The sequence below is a fragment of the Salvelinus namaycush genome, chromosome 30 (genome assembly GCF_016432855.1).
Source record: "Salvelinus namaycush isolate Seneca chromosome 30, SaNama_1.0, whole genome shotgun sequence".
In the NCBI taxonomy this organism is placed as follows: Eukaryota; Metazoa; Chordata; class Actinopteri; order Salmoniformes; family Salmonidae; genus Salvelinus; species Salvelinus namaycush.
In genome coordinates this window covers 17,958,714-17,985,135 of record NC_052336.1, presented here as the reverse complement: position 1 = coordinate 17,985,135, position 26,422 = coordinate 17,958,714, and the positions used below count along the sequence as shown (strand labels likewise).

The window sequence follows — 26,422 nt, the reverse complement described above, 5'->3', positions numbered from 1 at the left end:
GGGAGCGAGACGGACAGAGGGAGCGAGACGGACAGAGGGAGCGAGACAGACAGAGCGAGCGAGACAGACAGAGCGAGCGAGACAGAGCGAGCGAGACAGACAGAGCGAGCGAGACAGACAGAGCGAGCGAGACAGACAGAGCGAGCGAGACAGACAGAGCGAGCGAGACAGACAGAGCGAGCGAGACAGACAGAGCGAGCGAGACAGACAGAGCGAGCGAGACAGACAGAGCGAGCGAGACAGACAGAGCGAGACAGACAGAGCGAGCGAGCGAGACAGACAGAGCGAGCGAGCGAGACAGACAGAGCGAGCGAGCGAGACAGACAGAGCGAGCGAGCGAGACAGACAGAGCGAGCGAGACAGACAGAGCGAGCGAGACAGACAGAGCGAGCGAGACAGACAGAGCGAGCGAGACAGACAGAGCGAGCGAGACAGACAGAGCGAGCGAGACAGAGCGAGAGCGAGCGAGACAGAGCGAGAGCGAGCGAGACAGAGCGAGAGCGAGCGAGACAGAGCGAGAGCGAGCGAGACAGAGCGAGAGAGCGAGACGGACAGAGAGAGCGAGACGGACAGAGAGAGCGAGACGGACAGAGAGAGCGAGACGGACAGAGAGAGCGAGACGGACAGAGAGAGCGAGACGGACAGAGAGAGGGAGACGGACAGAGCGAGAGAGACGGACAGAGCGAGAGAGACGGACAGAGCGAGAGAGACGGACAGAGCGAGAGAGACGGACAGAGCGAGAGAGCCGGACAGAGCGAGAGAGACAGACAGAGCGAGAGAGACAGACAGAGCGAGAGAGACAGACAGAGCGAGAGAGACAGACAGAGCGAGAGAGACAGACAGAGCGAGAGAGACAGACAGAGCGAGAGAGACAGACAGAGCGAGAGAGACAGACAGAGCGAGAGAGACAGACAAAGCGAGAGAGACAGACAGAGCGAGAGAGACAGACAGAGCGAGAGAGACAGACAGAGCGAGAGAGACAGACAGAGCGAGAGAGACAGACAGAGCGAGAGAGACAGACAGAGCGAGAGAGACAGACAGAGCGAGAGAGACAGAGCGAGAGAGACAGACAGAGCGAGAGAGACAGAGCGAGAGAGACAGAGCGAGACAGACAGACAGAGCGAGAGAGACAGACAGAGCGAGACAGACAGAGCGAGACAGACAGAGCGAGACAGACAGAGCGAGACAGACAGAGCGAGACAGACAGAGCGAGACAGACAGAGCGAGACAGAGCGAGACAGACAGAGCGAGACAGACAGAGCGAGACAGACAGAGCGAGACAGACAGAGCGAGACAGACAGAGCGAGACAGACAGAGCGAGACAGACAGAGCGAGACAGACAGAGCGAGACAGACAGAGCGAGACAGACAGAGCGAGACAGAGCGAGAGGGAGACAGAGCGAGAGGGAGACAGAGCGAGAGGGAGACAGAGCGAGAGGGAGACAGAGCGAGAGGGAGACAGAGCGAGAGGGAGACAGAGCGAGAGGGAGACAGAGCGAGAGGGAGACAGAGCGAGAGGGAGACAGAGCGAGAGGGAGACAGAGCGAGAGGGAGACAGAGCGAGAGGGAGACAGAGCGAGAGGGAGACAGAGCGAGAGGGAGACAGAGCGAGAGGGAGACAGACAGAGCGAGAGGGAGACAGACAGAGCGAGAGGGAGACAGACAGAGCGAGAGGGAGACAGACAGAGCGAGAGGGAGACAGACAGAGCGAGAGGGAGACAGACAGAGCGAGAGGGAGACAGACAGAGCGAGAGGGAGACAGACAGAGCGAGAGGGAGACAGACAGAGCGAGAGGGAGACAGACAGAGCGTGACAGAGCGAGAGGGAGACAGACAGAGCGAGAGGGAGACAGACAGAGCGAGAGGGAGACAGACAGAGCGAGAGGGAGACAGACAGAGCGAGAGGGAGACAGACAGAGCGAGAGGGAGACAGACAGAGCGAGAGGGAGACAGACAGAGCGAGAGGGAGACGGACAGAGCGAGAGGGAGACGGACAGAGCGAGGGAGACGGACAGAGCGAGGGAGACGGACAGAGCGAGGGAGACGGACAGAGCGAGAGGGAGACGGACAGAGCGAGAGGGAGACGGACAGAGCGAGAGGGAGACGGACAGAGCGAGAGGGAGACGGACAGAGCGAGAGGGAGACGGACAGAGCGAGAGGGAGACGGACAGAGCGAGAGGGAGACGGATAGAGCGAGAGGGAGACGGACAGAGCGAGAGGGAGACGGACAGAGCGAGAGGGAGACGGACAGAGCGAGAGGGAGACGGACAGAGCGAGAGGGAGACGGACAGAGCGAGAGCGAGAGGGAGACGGACAGAGCGAGAGCGAGAGGGAGACGGACAGAGCGAGAGCGAGAGGGAGACGGACAGAGCGAGAGCGAGAGGGAGACGGACAGAGCGAGACAGACAGAGCGAGAGAGGGACAGACAGAGCGAGAGAGGGACAGACAGAGCGAGAGAGGGACAGACAGAGCGAGAGAGGGACAGACAGAGCGAGAGGGACAGACAGAGCGAGAGGGACAGACAGAGCGAGAGCCAGACATACAGCAAGAGCCAGACATACAGCAAGAGCCAGACATACAGCAAGAGCCAGACATACAGCAAGAGCCAGACATACAGCAAGAGCCAGACATACAGCAAGAGCCAGACATACAGCAAGAGAGACAGACACACAGACAGAGAGACAGACAAACAGACAGACAGACAGCCAAACAGACAGACACACAGACAGAGAGACAGACAAACAGACAGACAGACAGCCAGAGAGCCAGACACACAGACAGCCAGAGAGCCAGACACACAGACAGCCAGAGAGCCAGACACACAGACAGCCAGAGAGCCAGACACACAGAGACAGCCAGAGAGCCAGACACACAGACTGACAGAGAGCTAGACACACAGACTGACAGAGAGCCAGACACACAGATTGACAGAGAGCCAGGCACACAGATTGACAGAGAGCCAGACACACAGACTGACAGAGAGCCAGGCACACAGATTGACAGAGAGCCAGGCACACAGCCAGAGAGCCAGAGCCAGAGAGACAGAGCCAGACCCACAGACAGAGAGACAGACACACAGACAGAGAGCCAGAGCCAGAGAGCCAGAGCCAGAGAGCCAGACACACAGCCAGAGAGACAGACACACAGACAGAGAGCCAGACACACAAAAAACCAGAGAGCCAGACACACAGAGAGCCAGACACACCGACAGAGAGCCAGACACACAGCCAGAGAGCCAGACACACAGCCAGAGAGCCAGACACAGACAGACAGCCAGAGAGCCAGACAGACAGCTAGAGAGCCAGACAGACAGCCAGAGAGCCAGACAGACAGCCAGAGAGCCAGACACACAGCCAGACAGACACACAGCCAGACACACAGCCACACAGACAGAGATCCAGAGAGCCAGACACACAGCCAGACAGCCAGAGCCAGACACACAGACAGTCAGCCAGAAAGCCAGACACACAGCCAGAAAGCCAGACACACAGCCAGAAAGCCAGACACACAGCCAGAAAGCCAGAGAGACAAACAGCCAGACAAACAGCCAGAGAGCCAGACACACAGCCAGACACAGAGGCAGCCAGACAGCCAGAGAGAGAGGCAGCCACACAGACAGAGAGGCAGCCACACAGACAGAGAGCCAGACACAGACAGACAGACAGAGCCAGACAGACAGCTAGAGAGCCAGACAGACAGACAGAGAGCCAGACACACAGCCAGAAAGCCAGACACACAGCCAGAGAGACAAACAGCCAGACAAACAGCCAAAGAGCCAGACACACAGGCAGCCAGACAGCCAGAGAGAAAGGCAGCCACACAGACAGAGCCAGACAGACACACACACACAGAGAGGGACACACACACACACACACACACACACACACACACACACACACACACACACACACACACACAGAGAGCCAGCCACACAGCAACACAGCGGGCCAGCCACACAGAGATCCAGCCAGCCGGACAGAGATCCAGCCAGCCGGACAGAGATCCAGCCAGCCACACAGAGATCCAGCCAGCCAGACACACATAGAGCCAGACAGACAGACACAGAGCCAGCTAGCCACAGAGCGCCAGCCAGCCACACAGAGAGCCAGCCAGAGGGCCAGCCAGCAACACAGAGAGCCAGCCAGCCAGAAAGCGAGCAAGCCAGCCAGAGAGCCAGCCAGCCAGAGAGCCAGCCAGCCAGAGAGCGAGCAAGCCAGCCAGAGAGCCAGCAAGCCAGAGAGCCAGCAAGCCAGCCAGCCAGAGAGCCAGCCAGCGAGCCAGCCAGAGAGCCAGCCAGCCAGAGAGCCAGCCAGCGAGCCAGCCAGAGAGCCAGCCAGCCAGCCATCGGTCCAGAGAGCCAGCCAGCCACACAGAGAGCCAGCCAGAGGGCCAGCCAGCCAGAAAGCGAGCAAGCCAGCCAGAGAGCCAGCCAGCCAGAGAGCCAGCCAGCCAGAGAGCGAGCAAGCCAGCCAGAGAGCGAGCAAGCCAGCCAGAGAGCCAGCCAGCCAGAGAGCCAGCCAGCGAGCCAGCCAGAGAGCCAGCCAGCCAGCCATCGGTCCAGAGAGCCAGCCAGCCACACAGAGAGCCAGCCAGAGAGCCAGCCAGCCAGAGAGCCAGCCAGCCAGAGAGCCAACCAGCCAGACAGAGAGCAAGCCAGCCAGCCAGACAACCCGAGAGCCAGACAGAGAGCCAGACAGACACACAGAGAAACAGCCAGCCAGACACACAGAGAGCCAGCCAGACACAGAGAGCCAGACAGACAGACACAGAAAGCCAGACAGACAGACACAGAAAGCCAGACATAGCTCAAGGTCTGGCTAGGGGATCCCAGAAGGCTGGTTTATGACATGACTTGAAGGAAGAGGTGGTAACTCTCCAATAATACAGTATTGCCCATAGAGCTAGATAGACAGTGAGAGAGACATATACAGAGAGCTCAGGATGTGTTCATCAGCTCTAAAGGGAGGTATGATGTCTCATAGCTCTGCTGGTTGACCTGTATCTATCTGGACACTGGAGGGAAAGTGCCGTGTTTGATCCCTGGCCAGCCTTGGGCAACAAAATAGTTTGTCTGTTTTGGAGCAAATCACTTGGCGTCCATGGGCATAAAAATAGACATTTCTTTAGAAGTCCTTTGTGACAGACTCTGGGGGAAGAAAATATCCCGACTTGGACCAATCAATCTTTCTAGATTTATTCCCCATGAATCACTATTGTGTCATTAGAGTTATTTGCGTCCTGTAGCACTGAAGACGTCGCCATCCAAACAATGTATTTACACAGATGACCGAGTCAAACAAACAGTGGAGACATGTTGAAAAGCGTGGAACAAACAAGTCCATTATGCCATAAGTATACATGCGGGATGTACTGTTAACATAAATGTTCTACCATGCAGAGTAAACAGAGACGAGTCCAGCTCTAGACGTCTCACAGGGACACAAAGGTCACGACATAAATCATCCGTTCTCCCCAGGACCAAACGTAAAACAGCTTGACAGCGAAAACCTTCCAATCCCTCCACGCATAAACTGGGGCAGAAAGAATTGAAACAGTCCAACGGTTTTCTGTGTTGAGTCCAGAATCATCCAACTAGATTGTTACCTCAGAGAGCCAAGGGGTAGGCAGAGCTCTACTTTCGCTCTACATTCAACTGCAACAATCAAAACATGAATAAAAATGTGAGTTTATTAAAGGGCACAATAACACTGACCCAAACAGTGCTGTAGTAAGAAGGGTTTTTATCAGAAGTAGTACATTTGCCGAGGAATTCAGAAACATTTATACAGAACAATACAACAACCTGTCACTGCTAACAGATATGGCCTGTACAAAAGGTTGCATGCAGTTTAGGTAAACTACTTACTGAGCCCAAGAGAGCACGCCAACCCAGTTTAACCCAGAAGCTTCTGTCAAACACAGTTCAACCTGTTGGCTGCATTATGATGACTTCACCAGACACAAAGCCCTCTAAAGTAAGTAACATATGTTGTTCCAAGAGTGGTTAGTTTCGCAGACCTCACTGTGCAGCCTGCCAGACACCAGCCAGACCTCACTGTGCAGCCTGCCAGACAGCAGCCAGACCTCACTGTGCAGCCTGCCAGACACCAGCCAGACCTCACTGTGCAGCCTGCCAGACCTCACTGTGCAGCCTGCCAGACACCAGCCAGACATCACTGTGCAGCCTGCCAGACCTCACTGTGCAGCCTGCCAGACACCAGCCAGACATCACTGTGCAGCCTGCCAGACACCAGCCAGACCTCACTGTGCAGCCTGCCAGACACCAGCCAGACATCACTGTGCAGCCTGCCAGACACCAGCCAGACCTCACTGTGCAGCCTGCCAGACACCAGCCAGACCTCACTGTGCAGCCTGCCAGACACCAGCCAGACATCACTGTGCAGCCTGCCAGACACCAGCCAGACATCACTGTGCAGCCTGCCAGACACCAGCCAGACCTCACTGTGCAGCCTGCCAGACCTCACTGTGCAGCCTGCCAGACACCAGCCAGACCTCACTGTGCAGCCTGCCAGACACCAGCCAGACCTCACTGTGCAGCCTGCCAGACACCAGCCAGACATCACTGTGCAGCCTGCCAGACACCAGCCAGACATCACTGTGCAGCCTGCCAGACACCAGACAGACCGAGGGAAGGAAGGGGCAGAATATAGAATATAGGTCAATGAAAGGCGGCTCTTCAGTTTGAACATTTGCCCAAAACACAAACCAAAAACACACACGTCTCTCCCACAAACACTCTGTGGGAGCGGGCACATTGCTGGGAAGCTTCCCACATTCTGTAGTGAGGAGAGCATCACTGTGACTGAAAGAAGACCACCGTGACAGGTCAGTCTATATTCTTCAGATTAAGTTGAGAAAAACCTCATAAGGCTTTCATGAATTTTCACTCTAACTTAAGACTTAGGAGATTTACTAGAAATATGTGACTATAAAAGGGTCATGTTAATTTAGAGTCTGATTCTGGGGGCAGCCTTCAGATGGGGGCATTGTGATGATTGAACACATTACATACTGTGGTGATGAAACCCAGAAGGTGAAGCCCTGACCTAATTTCTTCCAGACCCGATCCCCTCGTCTCGTTGTAGTTACTGCGGGCAGCAGAGGTTGACGGGCCGAGAGGCTCTGGAGAAGACGCCAATGAGGAGTGATGGATGACAGGTACAGGTGAAGCAGCGGTTTTAATAGAAAAGGGCCTTAAGCCAACTGACCTCGTTGGGAAGGGTTTTGAGAGTGGAGGGGATGTAAAACTATATACTCCTGTGGACTGAGCATGAGGACTGGCTGAAGTAAATAAAAAACGATACGGTAATCAGCAAAGCGGATGTTGTCAACGGCACGCCTTGCCACTGCAAGACTGTATATTATGTACAGTTCACGATTTACACGGATGGAATTCCACTTAAGGAAAGCAATAGGCCTGCTCTACTCCAAAATAAGAACATGTTTATAATGAAACTATGCAGCAAATTCAAGAGGCAAGCCAGGGTTACTGTGGTTACGTAAAAGGTGTAAAAGAGTAGCCTAATCACTCAAAGCCACTTGAGCACTGATTAACTAAGTCTTTCTATGGAGATTACAGACAGGTTTTGTGTGTGTGGGAATCCAGCTGTCCAAATGCCTTTCCGGGGATACCTCTGGCACAGTTTTAACTACCATTGTATTAAAGGTTCTCCTCCCCTGGCGTGACCCACAGGTAAAACACCTATCAGATCAGCTTCACCTTCTAGGAAATATAAATGGGATCTACTGACAGCAGGTTGTCTTGACGTAAGGACAGTGTGCTGTTGCAGTAAGGCTGTGTTTGGAGGGCTTAGCAGTTGAGTACTGAAGCTAGGAGGTAAGGAGTACTTGGACACAGATGTGCAACATGTACCCGAAACGTGTTGTTTTCCTTGGTAGTGTAATAAAGTCCATGATGAATGATATTAGAGCTAATCTTCCATGAAAAGCTACGCAAATAATCTTGACCAGAAGACCGGTGTCAAAACCATTCCATGGCAAAGAAACAAACGGTTCTGGTTGAAATGTTCTCTTTTTGGCTTCGTAACAAAACACATGTACCACTGAAAAAGGATTGCACATTTCATCTGCTATTTTGTCACGATTGTCACCTGGATACAGAGAGAAGACACTCCCTCTGTTCCCTTACAAATGGTTCTCTCAGCAGTGTCCTACAGTAGACTGTCATGGTCCTCTACTATAGCATGGGGTAAACCCAACACTTACAGAACCACTGGCTACTTCATCTGCTGCAAGGCATGCTTTGAACAGCCCCATAACAGTCAGTGTGGTAAAGTCAAAGACTTTTGGGAAATGTGGCAGGATGGGGGGTAGAGTAAAGCAGGCCAACAGACATTTTGCAAAAGGATGTAATTGACTATCGTGCGATGCTGAGATTATCCCGAGAATCTCTGCGGAGCGTTGTGAACCATCACAAGGTGCTCTGGTTTTTTGGGATACGTTGTTTTTCCAGCGTTTTTTCATCACACAGGAGATTACACAATATGGACCGTGGTGGATTCCTGTGCTCTTGCTTTTCGCCATTTGCGTGACCACATGCTGGACTCTACAGTTTATGCCATTCCTTTGGAAATCTGGGAGAAATCTGTTGCGTTCTGGAGCTCACGATATCATTCCTTCTTATTCCTTCCGTGCCAGAAACTGCTCCGTCGAGAATGAGACGCCTCTCAGGATTCGTGTCTCTTTCTGAAAACCTGGTGATAAAGGTCCTTTAACGTAACCATTTAATCAGATTTTATGGTTACGTAAAATGGGGAAACGGGGGGAAAAAACTACAGGAAATCCAATGCGTTTAGGCAATGGCTTTCAGATGTCTTAATGAAGAGGCAGAAAGCTGGAGCCTAGGGTCACAGTGTTGTGTTGACAACTTGACGGTCACAGAGAGACACTGTTACTCCGTTACAGCAACAAACCAAACTATCAACAATGTGCTGTAGTGAGGTCTGTGACCACTTTACTCAGGTTGTGTACAGAGACAACTCTGCTCTCACCCCCATTACATAGGTCACACTGTACACCTGTATCAACAAACAGAGACAATTCCCTTGGTTTTATTTAGATAACTTACTGTAAGTGTACATTTCCAATGGTTACCCTGGCTGGGAAACAGAGAGCAGGCTTATCTCAGAGCGTTACATCAGCCTGTCCTGTAAGAACAGGGTGAGACATACGATGGCAGAGAGTGGGCGAGGTCCAAATTCTGCCTCTTAGGGTCTGAACCCAATGCAGGGCAACAGCTCACAATTGTATCTGTCACTGTGGCAACAGCAGAGCGTTGGGGACAGATTTGCGGTGCGCGCCACAGCAACCGAGTTTGATCACGAGAAGTTGGAAACCACAAACCACAGCGGCCCTCTGGGATTTGGTGTGAAGTACAGTTCTCACCCCCTTTACCCTAATGTGGCTCGTCTGAGAACAAACGGGACACTCCCCTGTCCCAGAGCTGCATGGTCGGAGGCCTGGGAAGTCTTTTGTCCTGCTTGGAACACAGCTCCTGACATGAGGTCAAAGCATGCTGCATGCACCAGAGGCAACCTTCAGAACAGGACCAGTGCCAGGACAGCTGGGATATCACACCCCATCCCTTTTCTATTATTGCCCCCCAGGTTATAAATACCCTCCGTTAGGACGGCCAGCTTGTGGTGAATGCCAGGCCGTCCTGCCCTTGATTGAGCAATATAATCAAAAGGACCTGCTGGCTGACTCTATCTGCTCTGTCTGTGTGAGAGAGGAGAAGAGCTCTGTGGAATGGAATCTCCCAGTCAGTCAGTCACTCACCCGGTAAAAGGCCGTCGTCAGGGGCAGCAGGGCGGAGGCGACTGTGTACTCTTCAGAGCTGGAGCAGTCCTGTGGGTCACAACATCGGAGAGGTGAGGTCAGGACACAGCATGACAATGTTATATCTCTATGGGTCAAGAAGGTCTGGGCAGTGCATCTGTTATATCTCTATGGGTCAAGAAGGTCTGGGCAGTGCACCCGTTATATCTCTATGGGTCAAGAAGGTCTGGGCAGTACATCTGTTATATCTCTATGGGTCAAGAAGGTCTGGGCAGTGCACCCGTTACATCTCTATGGGTCAAGAAGGTCTGGGCAGTGCACCCGTTATATCTCTATGGGTCAAGAAGGTCTGGGCAGTGCATCTGTTATATCTCTATGGGTCAAGAAGGTCTGGGCAGTGCACCCGTTACATCTCTATGGGTCAAGAAGGTCTGGGCAGTGCACCCGTTACATCTCTATGGGTCAAGAAGGTCTGGGCAGTGCACCCGTTACATCTCTATGGGTCAAGAAGGTCTGGGCAGTGCACCCGTTACATCTCTATGGGTCAAGAAGGTCTGGGCAGTGCACCTCTCCAAAAAACATTACGTACGAGCAAAATCTGATAGTCGATTGCAAAAATCGTCATTTGGAGTAATTTAATCTTCAGGGTTGGCACCAGCCATACTTTCCCTATCAAGGCCACTGCAGCGTTGGAACATATGCTTCCAATAGGCTTATATAATCCTGACAATTGTCAGAATGTTCCAATTTGTCAATTTATTGGTCATTTCATGTTTTGCATTCCTGCTCCAGATTACATCCCAGAGTTTCCGGGAACAACATCTACAAACGTATTGAATGAAACCATGGGATTTTGTTGCATAAAATCAAATTGTCTTGGCTTTAAAATGCAACATCTATTAGTCAAGCACCATGGCGAGTCCAAAAAAACGGACATTTAATTTCTGAAACAGCTAGAGCGCAGCTGACAATTTTTTCGCTCCAATTTTTACACCACTCACAGAACGCATCTGTACTGGGGTCTGTCTGAAATAAAATAAGTTGTATTCAATGGAGCATTAGAGATAAGCACGGCATTCTGGCAGATAGTACAATACATCCAGTACAACTGGGGACTTAAGGGCCAAAATAAAATGGCATATTGAGAACAGAGAGACTGGATGGGAAAAGGAGAAAATCTGAAAAGGACCCAATTCGGACCCAAAAGAGCTCCACACACAGGAAATTGGTACTTATCTCCATGAGCTTTGCTGGGATTTATTTGGTCAACTGGGAAAATCAGAATGGCCGCCGGAAACGTGATTTAAGTCAAGTCAAAACAGCAGAGCTGATCCTGATCTGGTGCTGTGTCTCATAACCCTCACAGGGAACCCAAGGGCAGGGAACATCGTAAATCAAATACATGCACACACACACAACCCTAAACACATCTACATTCACAGACCATCTTTCATACACATACGAACGAACACTTCATAACCACGCACGCATTCGACAACCTTTGCATTTTCACAAAGACGCACACCACATCACACACACACACGATCAGAGCCTCTCATTTTGGCAGGAGAGGGGGGGTAAAGGAATTGTGACAGGAATGCTGGACTTGCCAATATTGGAGAGGGGGCCTTTTTCATGGATAAATCCCCCATTCCCTCATACCTCACAAAAAACTGAGGAATGTACAGAGAGGAGCAAATGCAAAACACACGGTCTTCAGCTAAACATGAAAGCCTGGCCCCCCATGGACCGAGCGATATACTTTCTTGTTTTCCCCTTGCAGTTCGTTTTTAGTTATTTTGGGTTGCGGTTGAATACTCCAGTTTGGAGAGCCACCAAAGCTTTGTTTACCGGCATCCTTGACAATGCCGCAGGTCACAGAGGTTCAAAGAACCCAGTGAAAACTCTCCAAATAACTCCAGGAGCAGAAGCGCAAGGGCAGAAAAATGGAAACATTTAACAGAGACGTCGTTATTCAGACAAAAAGACCACAAGGTCAGAGGAGCCAAGTCTGGGCTAACATTTTACACAGCATCGTTCTACAACACTGTACTGTAATGCCTTGAGCCGAGCCTGTCAACATCAAAAGGCAGAAGCATTGATTCAGAGCATGAAGAAGTGTCATAAGACCAAGCAGTGCTCTGCTATCTGTAAGAAAACAGACCCAGTGTACATGTTCATATGTCATTCTGACACAATCGCGTTTACTTCAGGCGACCTCAGTATCATCTACAAACAGGGCAGCGCTGTAATCTGACAAGGAAAATGCCACGTTTAGGGAAGACATGTCTTAGAAGCAGTTATCCAGGTTAGCATCATGATTTACTGTAGTTCAGAACTTCCTAGGCCAATAGGTCACAACAAACCCTACTAAGAGTATAAAGACGCCGAACAGTCGGGCTGAAAGAAGGCAAGGAGTGAGGGAGACCTTTTTGTCTGCTGGCCTGTGTAGGCTCAACTGCATGTGCATGGAGTTATTCCTGGTTTACCAGCAGCACGTATGCCTGTTTACATTGAGACAGAGGAATGCTGCCGTTTATAATTCGGGACACTGCAGTCGCCGTAGTGCATACGAGCACATGCAAGAGTGCAGGGGCGGGGCATGCGTGAATAAATGTATGTGCGTAAGCGTATCTGTGTACAGAATGGTGAGGAGAGCAACGTGCTCCCCCGCAGCTCCGCTTAGGAAGGAGGAGGCCGTCTCCCTTCCTCTTTCCTCCGTCTCTTTCGTTCTCTCTCAAGGCTGTGGTTCACGGATGACTCATGGAGTTTTGCCCCTGATAAACACGTAGGCCGATACTCAGCAAACAAAGACCCTGGACCCGCACGTTTGACATGGCCCCATGACAGGAAGTGATCATAGAGCATCTTCCTGCAGACTTCAGACACCTCTCTCCCTTAGCACTTTCCAGGAACCGTCCGACTGAGACCGGCATTTAAAGCAGAGAAGGGGAGCTGGAGGAGGCTTTTATGAGGCTGCTGTGCTGTGGAACCATAGAGCACGAACCACTCACTCATCATAAGCTGACTCATTGACAAACAAGCACAATACTGCACACAGCCGTGCACACAGACACATACCATACACACAGACAAAGACAGACTAGAAACTATGGTACACTAATCAAATTGAATGTCAGAAGCATGGAATAAAATCACTGTTCGCTTCCTGGCCTGTACGGTGTTCCCTGGCCATGTTTACCTGGTCCTGCTGGCTGACATCCAAGGCGAACGGCTTTATCTGTACCTGAGAATGATGCTCGAGAGAACTTCCCAGTGCCTTCGTTATGTTAGCCTGTCCAACCAGACCAGAGACTGACCCATCTGCAACCCCAAGCAGAGCAGAGGGAGAGCTTTTTCACAGCAAGAATCCACTCCTCATCTCACTGAGGATATTAAAGGAGAGCAGGAGAAGTGGGGGACTCTAAATTAAACCTTAACCAAGTTACTGTCCAAGTCCTTGAGGGAGGTAGGCTGGGGACGCTGTGTGAGACTGTCAAACACACAGCAGCACATCCTAGTAGAGAGGAGGGCAAAGAAAACAGCACATGATATTGCATGAATGGGAATGTGGACACTGCTTTCTTTAGCAAAGCAAAGCCATGAGTGCTAAATCTCTCTAAAAACAAATCATCTGCTCAATGCTAAAGCTCATTTAGATCTATTTTGAATAATTTGGCGACTGAGAAAGTTGAGGAGACTAAACTGCTGGGTGTAACCCTAGATAGCAAGCTGTCATGGTCAAAACATATAGACTCAATGGTTATTAAAATGGGAAGAGGTCTGTCTATGATAGGGCGTTGCTCTGCCTTCTGGCATCTCAGTCGACCAGATGGGTCTTATAGGCTCTAGTTGTCGCACCTGGACTACTGCCCAACTGTGTGGTCATGTACAGTCGTGGCCAAAAGTTGAGAATGACACAAAAATTACTTTTCACAAAGTCTGCTGCCTCAGTTTGTATGATGGCAATTTGCATGTACTGCAGAATGTTATGAAGAGTGATCAGATGAATTACAATTAATTGCAAAGTCCCTCTTTGCCATGCAAATGAACTGAATCCCCAAAAACATTTCCACTGCATTTCAGCCCCGCCACAAAAGGACCAGCTGACATAATGTCAGTGATTCTCTCGTTAACACAGGTGTGCGTGTTGACGAGGACAAGGCTGGAGATCACTCAGTCATGCTGATTGAGTTAGAATAATAGACTGGACGCTTTATAAGGAGGGTGGTGCTTGGAATCATTGTTCTTCCTCTGTCAACCATGGTTACATGCAAGGAAACACGTGCCGTCATCATTTCTTTGCACAAAAAGGAATTCACAGGCAAGGAGATTGCTGCCAGTAAGATTGCACCTAAATCAACCATTTATCGGATCATCAAGAACTTCAAGGAGAGTGGTTCAATTGTTGTGAAGGCGGCTTCAGGGCGCCCAAGAAAGTCCAGCAAGCTCCAGGACCGTCTCCTAAAGTTGATTTAGCTGCGGAATCGGAGCACCACCAATACAGAGCTTGCTCAGGAATGGCAGCAGGCAGGTGTGAGTGCATCTGCACGCACAGTGAGGCGAAGACTTTTGGAAGATGGCCTGGTGTCAAGACGGGCAGCAAAGAAGCCACTTCTCTCCAGGAAAAACATCAGGGACAGACTGATATTCTGCAAAAGGTACAGGGATTGGACTGCTGAGGACTGGGGTAAAGTCATTTTCTCTGATGAATCCCCTTTCCGATTGTTTGGGGCATCTGGAAAAAAGCTTGTACGGAGAAGACAAGGTGAGTGCTACCATCAGTCCTGTGTCATGCCAACAGTAAAGCACCATTCATGTGTGGGGTTGCTTCTCAGCCAAGGGAGTGGGCTCACTCACAATTTTGCCTAAGAACACAGCCATGTATAAAGAATGGTACCAACACATCCTCAGAGAGCAACTTCTCCCAACCACCCAGGAACAGTTTGTTGACGAACAATGCCTTTTCTAGCATGATGGAGCACCTTGCCATAAGGCAAAAGTGATAACTAAGTGGCTCGGGGAACAAAATATCGATATTTTGGGTCCATGGCCAGGAAACTCCCCAGACCTTAATCCCATTGAGAATGTGTGGTCAATGCACAAGAGTCAGGTGGACAAACAAAAACCCACAAATTCTGACAAACTCCAAGCATTGATTATGCAAGAATGGGCTGCCATCAGTCAGGATGTGGCCCAGAAGTTAATTGACAGCATGCCAGGGCGGATTGCAGAGGTCTTGAAAAAGAAGGGTCAACACTGCAAATATTGACTCTTTGCATCAACTTCATGTAATTCTCAATAAAAGCCTTTGACACTTATGAAATGCTTGTAATTATACTTCAGTATTTCATAGTAACATCAGACAAAAATATCTAGAGACACTGATGCAGCAGAGTTTGTGAAATTGTATATTTGTGTCATTCTCAAAATTTTTGGCCACGACTGTACTGCAAAGAGGGACATAAGTCAATTGCAGTTGGTCCAGAACAAAGCAGCACCTATCGCACTTAGATGTACACGGAGGGAGAGTGTCAGTAACATGTATGTCAGTCTCTACTGGCTCAAAGCTGAGGAGAGATTGACAGCATCACTACTGGTCTTTGTGCGAGGTGTCGATGTGTTGAAGGTACTGAACTGTCTGTTCAAGCAGATGGCACACAGTTCAGACACTCATCGGTACAACATAAGATATGCAATCAGAGGTCTCTTCACAGTCCCCAGGTTCAGAACAGAGGCTGGGAAACACACAGTATTAAAAGAGCCACGACTACAAGGAACTCTGCCACCCCAGGTAACTCAAGCTAGCAATACAACCAGAAAAAAAGGGGCACAAAAGGGGACTATGACGAGACACAGCCATGTAATATATCTTGTATTGTAATTTGCACTTTATTATTGAATAGACCTAGATAGACTATGTACTGATACACTAGATGATCACAAGTACATAGGCATTAATATGGAGAGGGTGGAGAGGGTATATGGAGAGGGTCCCCCTTTGCTGCTATTAGCCTCCACTCTTCTGGGAAGAATTTCCACTAGATGTTGGAACATTACTGTGGGGGCTTGCTTCCATTCAGCCACAAGAGAATTAGTGAGGTCGGGCACTGATGTTGGACGATTAGGTCTGGCTCGCGGTCTGCGTTCCAATTCATCCCAAAGGTGTTCGATGACGTTGAGGTCAGGGCTCTGTGCAGGCTAGTCAAGTTCTTCCACACCGATCGACAAACTATGTCTGTATAGAACTTGCTTTGTGCACGGGGGCATTGCCATGATGAAACAGGAAAGGGCCTTCCCCAAACTGTTGCCACAAAGTCGGAAGCACAGAATCGCCTAGAATTGAATGCTGTAGCGTTAAGATTCCCTTCACTGGAACAAAGATGCCTATCCCGAACCATGATAAATAGCCCCAGACCATTATTCCTCCTTCACCAAACTTTACAGTTGGCACTATGCATTGAGGCAGGTAGCGTTCTCCTGGCATCTACCAAACCCAGATTTGTCCGTCAGACTGCCAGATGGTGAAGCGTGAGTCATCACTCCATAGAACGTGTTTCTACTGCTCAAGAGTCCAATGGTGGGGAGCTTTACACCACTCCAGCCGAAGCTTGGTATTGAGCATGGTGATCTTAGGCATGTGTGCGGCTGCTTGGCCATGGAAACCCATTTCATGAAGCTGATATTGCTTTCAGAGGCAGTTTGAAACCCAGTAGTGAGTGTTGCAACCGATGACAGACGATTTCTACACACTACACTCTTCTACACTCGGCGGTCCCGTTCTGTGAGCTTGTGTGGCCTACCACATCACGGTTGAGCCATTGCTGCTCCTAGACATTTCCACTTCACAATAACAGCACTTACAGTTGACTAGGCAGCTCAAGCAGGGCAGAAATTTGACGAACTGACTTGTTGGAAAGGTGGCATCTTATGACGGTGCCACTTTGAAAATAACTGAGCTCTTCAGCACGGGCCATTCTACTGCCAATGTTTGTCTATGGAGATTGCATGGCTGTGTGCGCAATGTTACAGTGGGGCAAAAAAGTATTTAGTCAACCACCAATTGTGCAAGTTCTCCCACTTAAAAAGATGAGAGAGGCCTGTAATTTTCACCATAGGTACACTTCAACTATGACAGACAAAATGAGGAAAAAAATCCAGAAAATCACATTGTAGGATTTTTAATGAATTTATTTGCAAATTATGGTGGAAAATAAGTATTTGGTCACCTACAAACAAGCAAGATTTCTGGCTCTCACAGACCTGTAACTTCTTCTTTAAGAGGCTCCTCTGTCCTCCACTCGTTACCTGTATTAATGGCACCTGTTTGAACTTGTTATCAGTATAAAAGACACCTGTCCACAACCTCAAACAGTCACACTCCAAACTCCACTATGGCCAAGACCAAAGAGCTGTCAAAGGACACCAGAAACCAAATTGTAGACCTGCACCAGGCTGGGAAGACTGAATCTGCAATAGGTAAGCAGCTTGGTTTGAAGAAATCAACTGTGGGAGCAATTATTAGGAAATGGAAGACATACAAGACCACTGATAATCTCCCTCGATCTGGGGCTCCACGCAAGATCTCACCCCGTGGGGTCAAAATGATCACAAGAACGGTGAGCAAAAATCCCAGAACCACACGGGGGGACCTAGTGAATGACCTGCAGAGAGCTGGGACCAAAGTAACAAAGCCTACCATCAGTAACACACTACGCCGCCAGGGACTCAAATCCTGCAGTGCCAGACGTGTCCCCCTGCTTAAGCCAGTACATGTCCAGGCCCGTCTGAAGTTTGCTAGAGAGCATTTGGATGATCCAGAAGAAGATTGGGAGAATGTCATATGGTCAGATGAAACCAAAATAGAACTTTTTGGTAAAAACTCAACTCGTGTTTGGAGGACAAAGAATGCTGAGTTGCATCCAAAGAACACCATACCTACTGTGAAGCATGGGGGTGGAAACATCATGCTTTGGGGCTGTTTTTCTGCAAAGGGACCAGGACGACTGATCCGTGTAAAGGAAAGAATGAATGGGGCCATGTATCGTGAGATTTTGAGTGAAAACCTTCTTCCATCAGCAAGGGCATTGAAGATGAAACATGGCTGGGTCTTTCAGCATGACAATGATCCCAAACACACCGCCCGGGCAACGAAGGAGTGGCTTCGTAAGAAGCATTTCAAGGTCCTGGAGTGGCCTAACCAGTCTCCAGATCTCAACCCCATAGAAAATCTTTGGAGGGAGTTGAAAGTCCGTGTTGCCCAGCAACAGCCCCAAAACATCACTGCTCTAGAGGAGATCTGCATGGAGGAATGGGCCAAAATACCAGCAACAGTGTGTGAAAACCTTGTGAAGACTTACAGAAAACGTTTGACCTCTGTCATTGCCAACAAAGTGTATATAACAAAGTATTGAGATAAACTTTTGTTATTGACCAAATACTTATTTTCCACCATAATTTGCAAATAAATTCATTAAAAATCCTACAATGTGATTTTCTGGATTTCTTCTTCTCATTTTGTCTGTCATAGTTGAAGTGTACCTATGATGAAAGGCCTCTCTCATCTTTTTAAGTGGGAGAACTTGCACAATTGGTGGCTGACTAAATACTTTTTTGCCCCACTGTATGTAGTTCAGTCCATGACTAATAATGTTCTGTACTATGTATTATGTCATGTTTCATGTGGACCCCAGGAAGAGTAGCTGCTGCTTTGATCCTAATAAATACCAATGGGGAGAACGCAAGCAGGTTCCCTGACTCTCACACCCTAGTCTGAATGGGGTTGTAACCAAGGTTCCCTCTGTTGTTTTCGGCACTGAGCAAATTTCCGGTCTGCTGAGCGTAAACATGAAGTTGTGAAAATTCTGTGCAACTTCCAGTGAGCGTTTACTATGAACACTGGGGCTGTACCCGCTTTAAGTTACAGTTTAAACAGTGGCCAAGTAGGCTACTGTGGCTACTTGATCATAACGTAGGCCTACCAGACTGGCCTACCATCCAAAACAATGGAGAAAAACTAATCCCGTAACATTTTAACATGGAAATAGATGTTCTATCATTCAGCCTACAGTAGCAGCCAATGTGTGGTGTTCAATGCCTACATTCCATTAAGCTTGGCATTAACTTGTTTATTCACTTGTCCTTCAGACAAGGTGACTGAAAATATTGTGTTTGATGCAACAAACCACTTTACAAAATAAAATGAATTGTTATTCCCATACCATTATCACAGAGAATCAGAGAAATTATGCTACCCTCTGTTTATTGGCTACTTAGTTGATTCAAGACTGTCACAAAATACAACACTGCCCTTTTAAGACATAAAAAAGCTCTTTACCTGACTCCCTTTTCAAAGAGGGCTAGAAATGCACACCTTTTGTTCTCTTGTTGGAAGCAACCACTCCCCCATCGTTGACTAGAACTGAGCTATAATCGGGCTAATAACTCACTAACTAGCAAAGAATATGAACAAATGTGCACACGTGGCTACATGCAGCTTCCACTTTGATCTCAAAACAAGCGCATCTAGTGACCGCTCATACAGTCCAGTTCAAAGTGAATGGCACAGATCTATATAGGGAAATGGATATTTGCATGAAGACCTACTGCAGCTCTGATTGGTTACGGTGCACCGGTCTGTGTAGAATATGGGCCGGAGTCATGCCTGTCAATGCAAAAGAATCCTACTCCAATGCGCTCTGCCTACAAAAAAATCTCTTCCACAGTTAGTTTTGCATACTAAATCTTGCATAGTTTCTTTTGTTTCGGTATATTACGTTGAAAGTGACTAATATTGCTTTGATTCGATCACAATTGCCGCAGTAGAAGGAAACGTTGATAGTGTTAACTAAATGGGAAACTGTAGAAAGATGAGTGAAGATCAATCTCGTGCTTCTCTGTGCGGGCTCATATTTATTCTGGGTGGAAGTCCGAGGTGAGCTGAGCGCCCTCAGCTTCGAGGGAACATTGGTTGTGGGCCCATCTGGCCAATAGCATCACAGCATTGGCCAGCCCAGAGTACCTCTGAACATAAACTAATCTAGAATGGATGGACCTACAACTTTTCTCCTTTGCCCAACAACCCCCAGCAGGTAAAGGAGCACATGTGTGAATGACATTTTGACAGTGTTTTTGAGCACTGTCATGGGGCCCATAATTCTCTCTGATAGGAAATGTTTGGGATGCCAGGATGCATAAACCCCTTTTTCCACAGCAGGACTCTGCTCGCCTGGCCTTGTGCAATGTCCACTTCCAAACCTGCAACAGCAGGAGGGGGAGAGAGGGAGGAGAGGTGCTCTGCACGCACACAGAAACAAATAGGCCCGCCATTAGTGCAAATATTTCAATTAAGGTCAGTCATGTCTTTGAGTCATGTGGCTGTCAAGTAGGAGATACGACTTAAAACAGCTGCAGAATGTTTACCACATACACAGATAAGATGCGTCCAGCACCGATAGCACTGGCATCCACTTTGGACAGTTTAGTCAGCATCTTACTGTAACAGTTGAGGTCAAAGCATTTGAGGGATGGATGACTAATGTGTTTGGTCAGAGCTCGTTGGTTTTCAAAGAAGTGGTGTAAAATGTGTTTGTCTACATGGTCAGGATGTAGTAACACTGCATGGCCTCATCTGATACCACTGGTGATGGCTCAATCGGCCAATCAAATCACTCACACCACACAGACAGACAGACACGCAGGCCTCCAACGCACTGACGGAGGATCGTATCTCATTAAAATAACAATTGACTCAGAAGGACAGTATGGTAAATATTTACTTTGAATATGTCAAATACTTGCAATAAATGAAAAAAACAGGGTACGGTATGAAAACAAACCTTGAAGCATTTAATGAGAGCGGGAAAATGAGTCACTAACAGTCACAGTCTCGTCACAGCAGACACAGGTTCACTGTCTCTCCAGTAGGGAGAAACATGGGGATGTTCTGCACCAGAGAATAACATTTCCTCAGAAATAAAATAAAAAATAATCTGATTTGTAAGAAAACACAAATTGCAATAATGTCCAGTCTTTTGAAGGCTCACTTGGTCCTCCATGGCCTTACAAGTACTTGAGGTGACTTATGTTCTGCTTCGAGTGCACTGCTTCAGGAAAGTGTGGAGTTGAGAACGGCCAAGCTGGGGCTCAGTGAATGTACACAGACACTGAGTTACAGCATAGCCTGATTTATAAACTCAGCAAAAAAAGAAATGTCCCTTTTTCAGGACCCTGTCTTTCAAAGGTAATTTGTAAAAATACAAATAACTTCACAGATCTTCATTGTAAAGGGTTTAAACACTGTTTCCCATGCTTGTTCAATGAACCATAAACAATTCATGAACATGCACCTGTGGAACGGTTGTTAAGACACTATTAGCTTACAGACGGTAGGCATTTAAGATCACAGGTATGAAATCTTAGGACACTAAAGGGCCTATCTACTGACTCTGAAAAACATCAAAAGAAAGATGCTCAGGGTCCCTGCTCATCTGCGTGAACATGCCTTAGGCATGCTGAAAGGAGGCATGAGGACTGCAGATGTGGCCAGGGTAATAAATTGCAATGTCCGTACTGTGAGACGCCTAAGACAGCGCTACAGGGAGACAGGACGGACATCTGATCGTCCTCGCAGTGGCAGACCACGTGTAACAACACCTGCACAGGATCTGCGGGACAGGTACAGGATGGCAACAACAACTGCCAGAGTTACACCAGGAACGCACAATCCCTCCATCAGTGCACAGACTGTACACAATAGGCTGAGAGAGGCTGGACTGGAGGCTTGTCGGCCTGTTGGAAGGCAGGTCCTCACCAGACATCACCGGCAACAACATCGCCTATGGGCACAAACTCAACGTCGCTGGACGAGACAGGACTGGCAAAAAGTGCACTTCACTGACGAGTCGCGGTTTTGTCTCACCTGGGGTGATGGTCGGATTCGCGTTTATTGTCGAAGGAATGAGAGTTACACCGAGGCCTGTACTATGGAGCGGGATCGATTTGAAAGTGGAGGATCCGTCATGGTCTGGGGCGGACTGGTTGTCATTGCAGGCAATCTCAACGCTGTGCGTTACAGGGAAGTCATCCTCCTCCCTCATGTGGTACCCTTCCTGCAGGCTCATCCTGACATGACCCTCCAGCATGACAATACCACCAGCCATACTGCTCGTTCTGTGCGTGATTTCCTGCAAGACAGGAAGTCAGTGTTCTGCCATGGCCAGCAAAGAGCCCGGATCTCAATCCCATTGATCACGTCTGGGACCTGTTGGATCGGAGGGTGAGGGCTAGGGCCATTCCCCCCCAGAAAAGTCCGGGAACTTGCAGGCGCCTTGGTGGAAGAGTAGGGTAACATCTCACAGCAAGAACTGGCAAATCTGGTGCAGTCCATGAGGAGATGCACTGCAGTACTTAATGCAGCTGGTGGCCACACCAGATACTGACTGTTACTTCTGATTTTGACCCGCCCCTTTGTTCAGGGACACATTATTCAATTTCTGTTAGTCACATGTCTGAGGAACTTGTTCAGTTTATGTCTCAGTTGTTGAATCTTAATATATTCATACAAATATTTACACGTTAAGTTTGCTGAAAATAAACGCAGCTGACAGCGAGAGGACGTTTCTTTTTTTTACTGAGTTCAGTACTACGCTGAGTGATGAGATCCCACACCTACTTCCATTAGAAAGGACTATACCCTCTCTCACCTGGTTGTCTGTCAGTAAGCAGAAACTACTGTACTGTATGCACACTGCTTTGACTCATACTGTAGTACAGAAAAACTCCGCAGAACAAACACAGCTCCCTGTGGACGAGTGCCCCTTCAAAACAGTTTGAACCGCTAACGCTAGCCTTCTAACAGTCAGAGCCAGAACAACACAGGGGGCGGCAGGTAGCCCAGCCTAAGAGTGTTGGGCCAGTAACCGAAAGGTTGCTGGTTCAAATCGGGCCATTCTGTCCTTGAACAAGGCAGTTAATCCCCAACAACAACTGCTCCCTGGGCGCAGATGACGTGGACGTCGATTAAGGCAGCCCCCCCCATCTCTCTGATTCAGGGGTTGGGTTAAATGCGGAAGACACATTTCGGTTGAATGCATTCAGTTGTGCAACTGACTAAGTATCCCCTTTCCCAGTACGCACCCCTACGGTTAGCCCCAAACTGACATGTTACATGTGGCCCATAAACTCTTGATTGGCCTCAGGATGATGATATCATCAGGAATGTGAGATATTTTTAGATCGAAAAACACATGCCTCCTGTCCCGTTCTAATGAGGCATCATTCTGTCACTGTACAGACTGTGGTGCATAGCACACTGTAGAGGTCAACACCCCTAGCTTTGTGGGGTGTTGAGGGATCTCACACACACACACACACACACACAGAATAATCACTGGCATCGGTGCAATCTGTGATATCTCCAAGGGCTTTTTGACAGGGAAGGGCGTTGAGAGGAGAGGGGTGCAAGTGAAATACGAGAGTAATTACTGCCGAGGCAATCTGCTATTTCTGTTCCTTTTACAGCCCATCTGAGACAAATCCATGGACCTGGGCTACGGACCAGGACACAGAATCAGGACCAAATAACTGCAAAATGGATGGACCTCTGGCCTGCTGTTGCCTTAGTGAAAATATAGGGGAGAAATAACAATACAGTATTACACCGTAAAGCTAAATGAAATTATAGAGAAATGCTCGCTATATTTTATCTCACCATTTGGCAAGTAAACCCTCGCTCTATTTTAAATACCAGCTCCATGAGTAAAATTGTTGCTTATTTGGTTTTGAGAGGCAAAGCAGAGATTAAATCAAAATAAGACGGGAATGTCTGGTGAAATGAGAACCCTGAAGGTTTGGAGATAATATACACACTGGCCTCTATTCATCTACCTTAAAGGGTGAAGTCACACCAGTAGGTCACCAGTAGTGCAGTACTATGCTGACAGTCAGTTAACCTCAGATGCACTGGGGATGTTTTGGTGTGGAGATGTCCATCTCTAATGGTGGACTATCTGCAAGTCTCCATCTGATGTTTGGGTTTGAATAGTGGTTGTTGAGGAGAGACAGGCACCCGGACTGATGCTGATCCGAGTCTTCGTGCCACAGCCAAAGAGAACCCCTCTGCTCCCCTCTCTCCAGTCCAGCACCCTCTCCCTCTCCTTACATGTTCCATGCTGTTATGGGAAACCCTGCCAAGTGCCCCCCGGACCAAACACGGTACTAGAGAGACAGTCTGTATAAATCCACACAAAGTCACTCCGCAGCGCTTGGCTCTCTAAATAAAACCCCTCTGGTCCAGGGTGCACCACTCACACGTGGTTGTTATCCTGACTAATCAACTCTGAAGGTTGGCATTGAATGCATCTCACATGCTTGGCTTCATAGCATCTGTCTAGGGATTCAGTATTCTCAATGCAATGTCACTGAAAATGCTCACCTCTAGTTTGAGGGGGAAAAAATCCTTTATCTGCAGAAATACTATTAATCTGTTCCTTGAAAAAATAAAAACCTCCACATCAGGATCCCATTTCGGGGAGAAACACAATACATGTCAGACACGCTCGCAGTCCAGCTATCAGATAACACAGCCACATTAAGCAACCTAATAAACAAGTATTTCTACATTGTTCTGTACATTCCAGAACAGTCCGGTATTCGCCAGACAGATCTTGCAACAAAGACGACTAATCTGCAGTTATTATACAGAGTGTCAGGGTGTCATTGTGGTGTCTTTCAACAGCTCTGTACCACAGGGAGACTACTGTTGGACCAGCAGCTTCATCCCATCACTACCTTGGCTTGGACAGAGTGGGACCTGGACTCAGATACTGAAGACATGCGGTTAGCTATGCATGCAGGGGGCAACTGAAACCAGGTGGTATGGCACATCTCCTAGAACCCGTGTTGCTGACAGGAGCACAGGAAGGGAGAGCATATACACACACCTCTGTCATGTATAAATTACACAGCCACTGGTTGGCTGGCTGGCTCTTGACCTATTTTACAAGTGGGGAGGCCAGTGACACGTCCAGTGACCTCTACACACCCAGGCTAAAGGTAGATGGTGGGATTAATTGGCTCGTCGGCCTCGATCATTTGGCCAGAAGAATGCGTGGAATCCAGAGCCACTCCATAAAAGTCACTCTGTGAACACTGCTCCGAATCATTAAATCCCGTGGCAACGGCCATGTGAGGCTGTAAAACATGAGGAACTACCACTGAGGCCTCAGCTCTGAGCTCCGGCCCTCCTCTCCGAGCCCTCCTCTCCGAGCCCTCCTCTCCGAGCCCTCCTCTCCGAGCCCTCCTCTACCACCTGATTGATGGCAGAGTGAAACTTTATGGGGCGTGTGCAGCACAGGGAGAGCAGAATAAACCAGTAATCGCTTTGTCTAATAACAGAAGTGATAGCGCAAAAACCCAATAGCACCCAAGTACATCAAACACCAACCTTTTACTAGATATGTGGGGCGCAGCGCGCACTCACTCTTGACAATCTGTCAAACTACTGTAAATGAAGACTAACTTGAGCATAAATGACTGGGAAAATACATGATTTGGCCATTCTTCCACCTGCAGCCAAGCATGACTAAGGTAAGGAAGAAGGGCAGTAAGAGCATGTATGGTGCAGTAGCAGCACGTGTTGTTGCCAGAGGCCTGTGTACCCTAGGAAGCTATATGAGTGGTGGAACAGGCAGAGCTCTACATCACATTACCTTGCCAGAGCTGTCTGCTCAGCACTTGGTCATCCGGCACATTCTCTCGCTGTCTCGTACTGTTTCCATTACAGACAACTTCAGACGCGCTAAATTAGAACCAGTTAAAGCCCATGAAAACACATCACCGCACCCAGAGTGGGATTGTTTAAAGGGTAGAGCCTGGAAACAAACTCCTGCTTCCTGCTCCTCAAATATTTTGTGGTTTACCTGTTATTGCCTCTGTGAGAACGCTAGGGAACACCCAAGAAAAAAGGCTGCCACTGACATCTGGATACTTACTGTACATTAGTTATTAGAAAACAGTGTTCCATCCTTTGTAGAAGGAGTATGTTGACATTCAGAGAGACTTTTAGGAGGGTTGTTAACTACCTCGTGGAGGGACATACCGTACACTGAACTTTAATAACAGAGCCAGGTGATTTGTTCTGAAAGAGTCACATCACAGACTGGGACAGACTGGCTGAGCTTTGACCCACCTGGAGGGCACAGTTCATCATGCGAATGACGTAGTCAAACTGTTGGTGGTCCAGTATGGCCCGGTTCTGCTGGACGTGCAGACTGAGCTCCTCAGTCAGACACTGGCGAGCCGCCTTGCCTTTCAGAGCACGCAGCGCAGCCGGCAGGGTCTGGGAACACAGCACAGCAGAGCCTATTATTTAACACATATACCATGTCAAACCACAACATACATGAACAAAAACAGTGGGGATAATCATCTTCTGAATTGATTTCTCAACTTCCCAGAACGTTATGTCCCAGAATTCTAGAACCAACCAGGCTACAGCTAAGAAACCTAAGCTGGTAGCTCTGCAGGAGCTCAGGAACAGGTACAATAGCAGCTACAGTATTACCAGTCCAGACAGTGAATTGTTGACCTCTGGGAAATATTAAT

General features: G+C 48.7%; 1 protein-coding gene across 1 annotated transcript in view; it reads right to left on the bottom strand.

Annotated features, from left to right (window-relative positions):
- LOC120024951 (myotubularin-related protein 13-like) overlaps positions 1–26,422 on the bottom strand; it is a 158,388-nt gene that overhangs the window by 40,145 nt on the left and 91,821 nt on the right. The window contains exons 16-17 of the mRNA XM_038969338.1: positions 26,007–26,156; positions 9,818–9,886 (exon numbers count right to left, since the gene is read on the bottom strand). Of these exons, the coding sequence (XP_038825266.1) occupies positions 9,818–9,886; positions 26,007–26,156 (219 nt within the window). The remainder of the gene's footprint in view (positions 1–9,817; positions 9,887–26,006; positions 26,157–26,422) is intronic.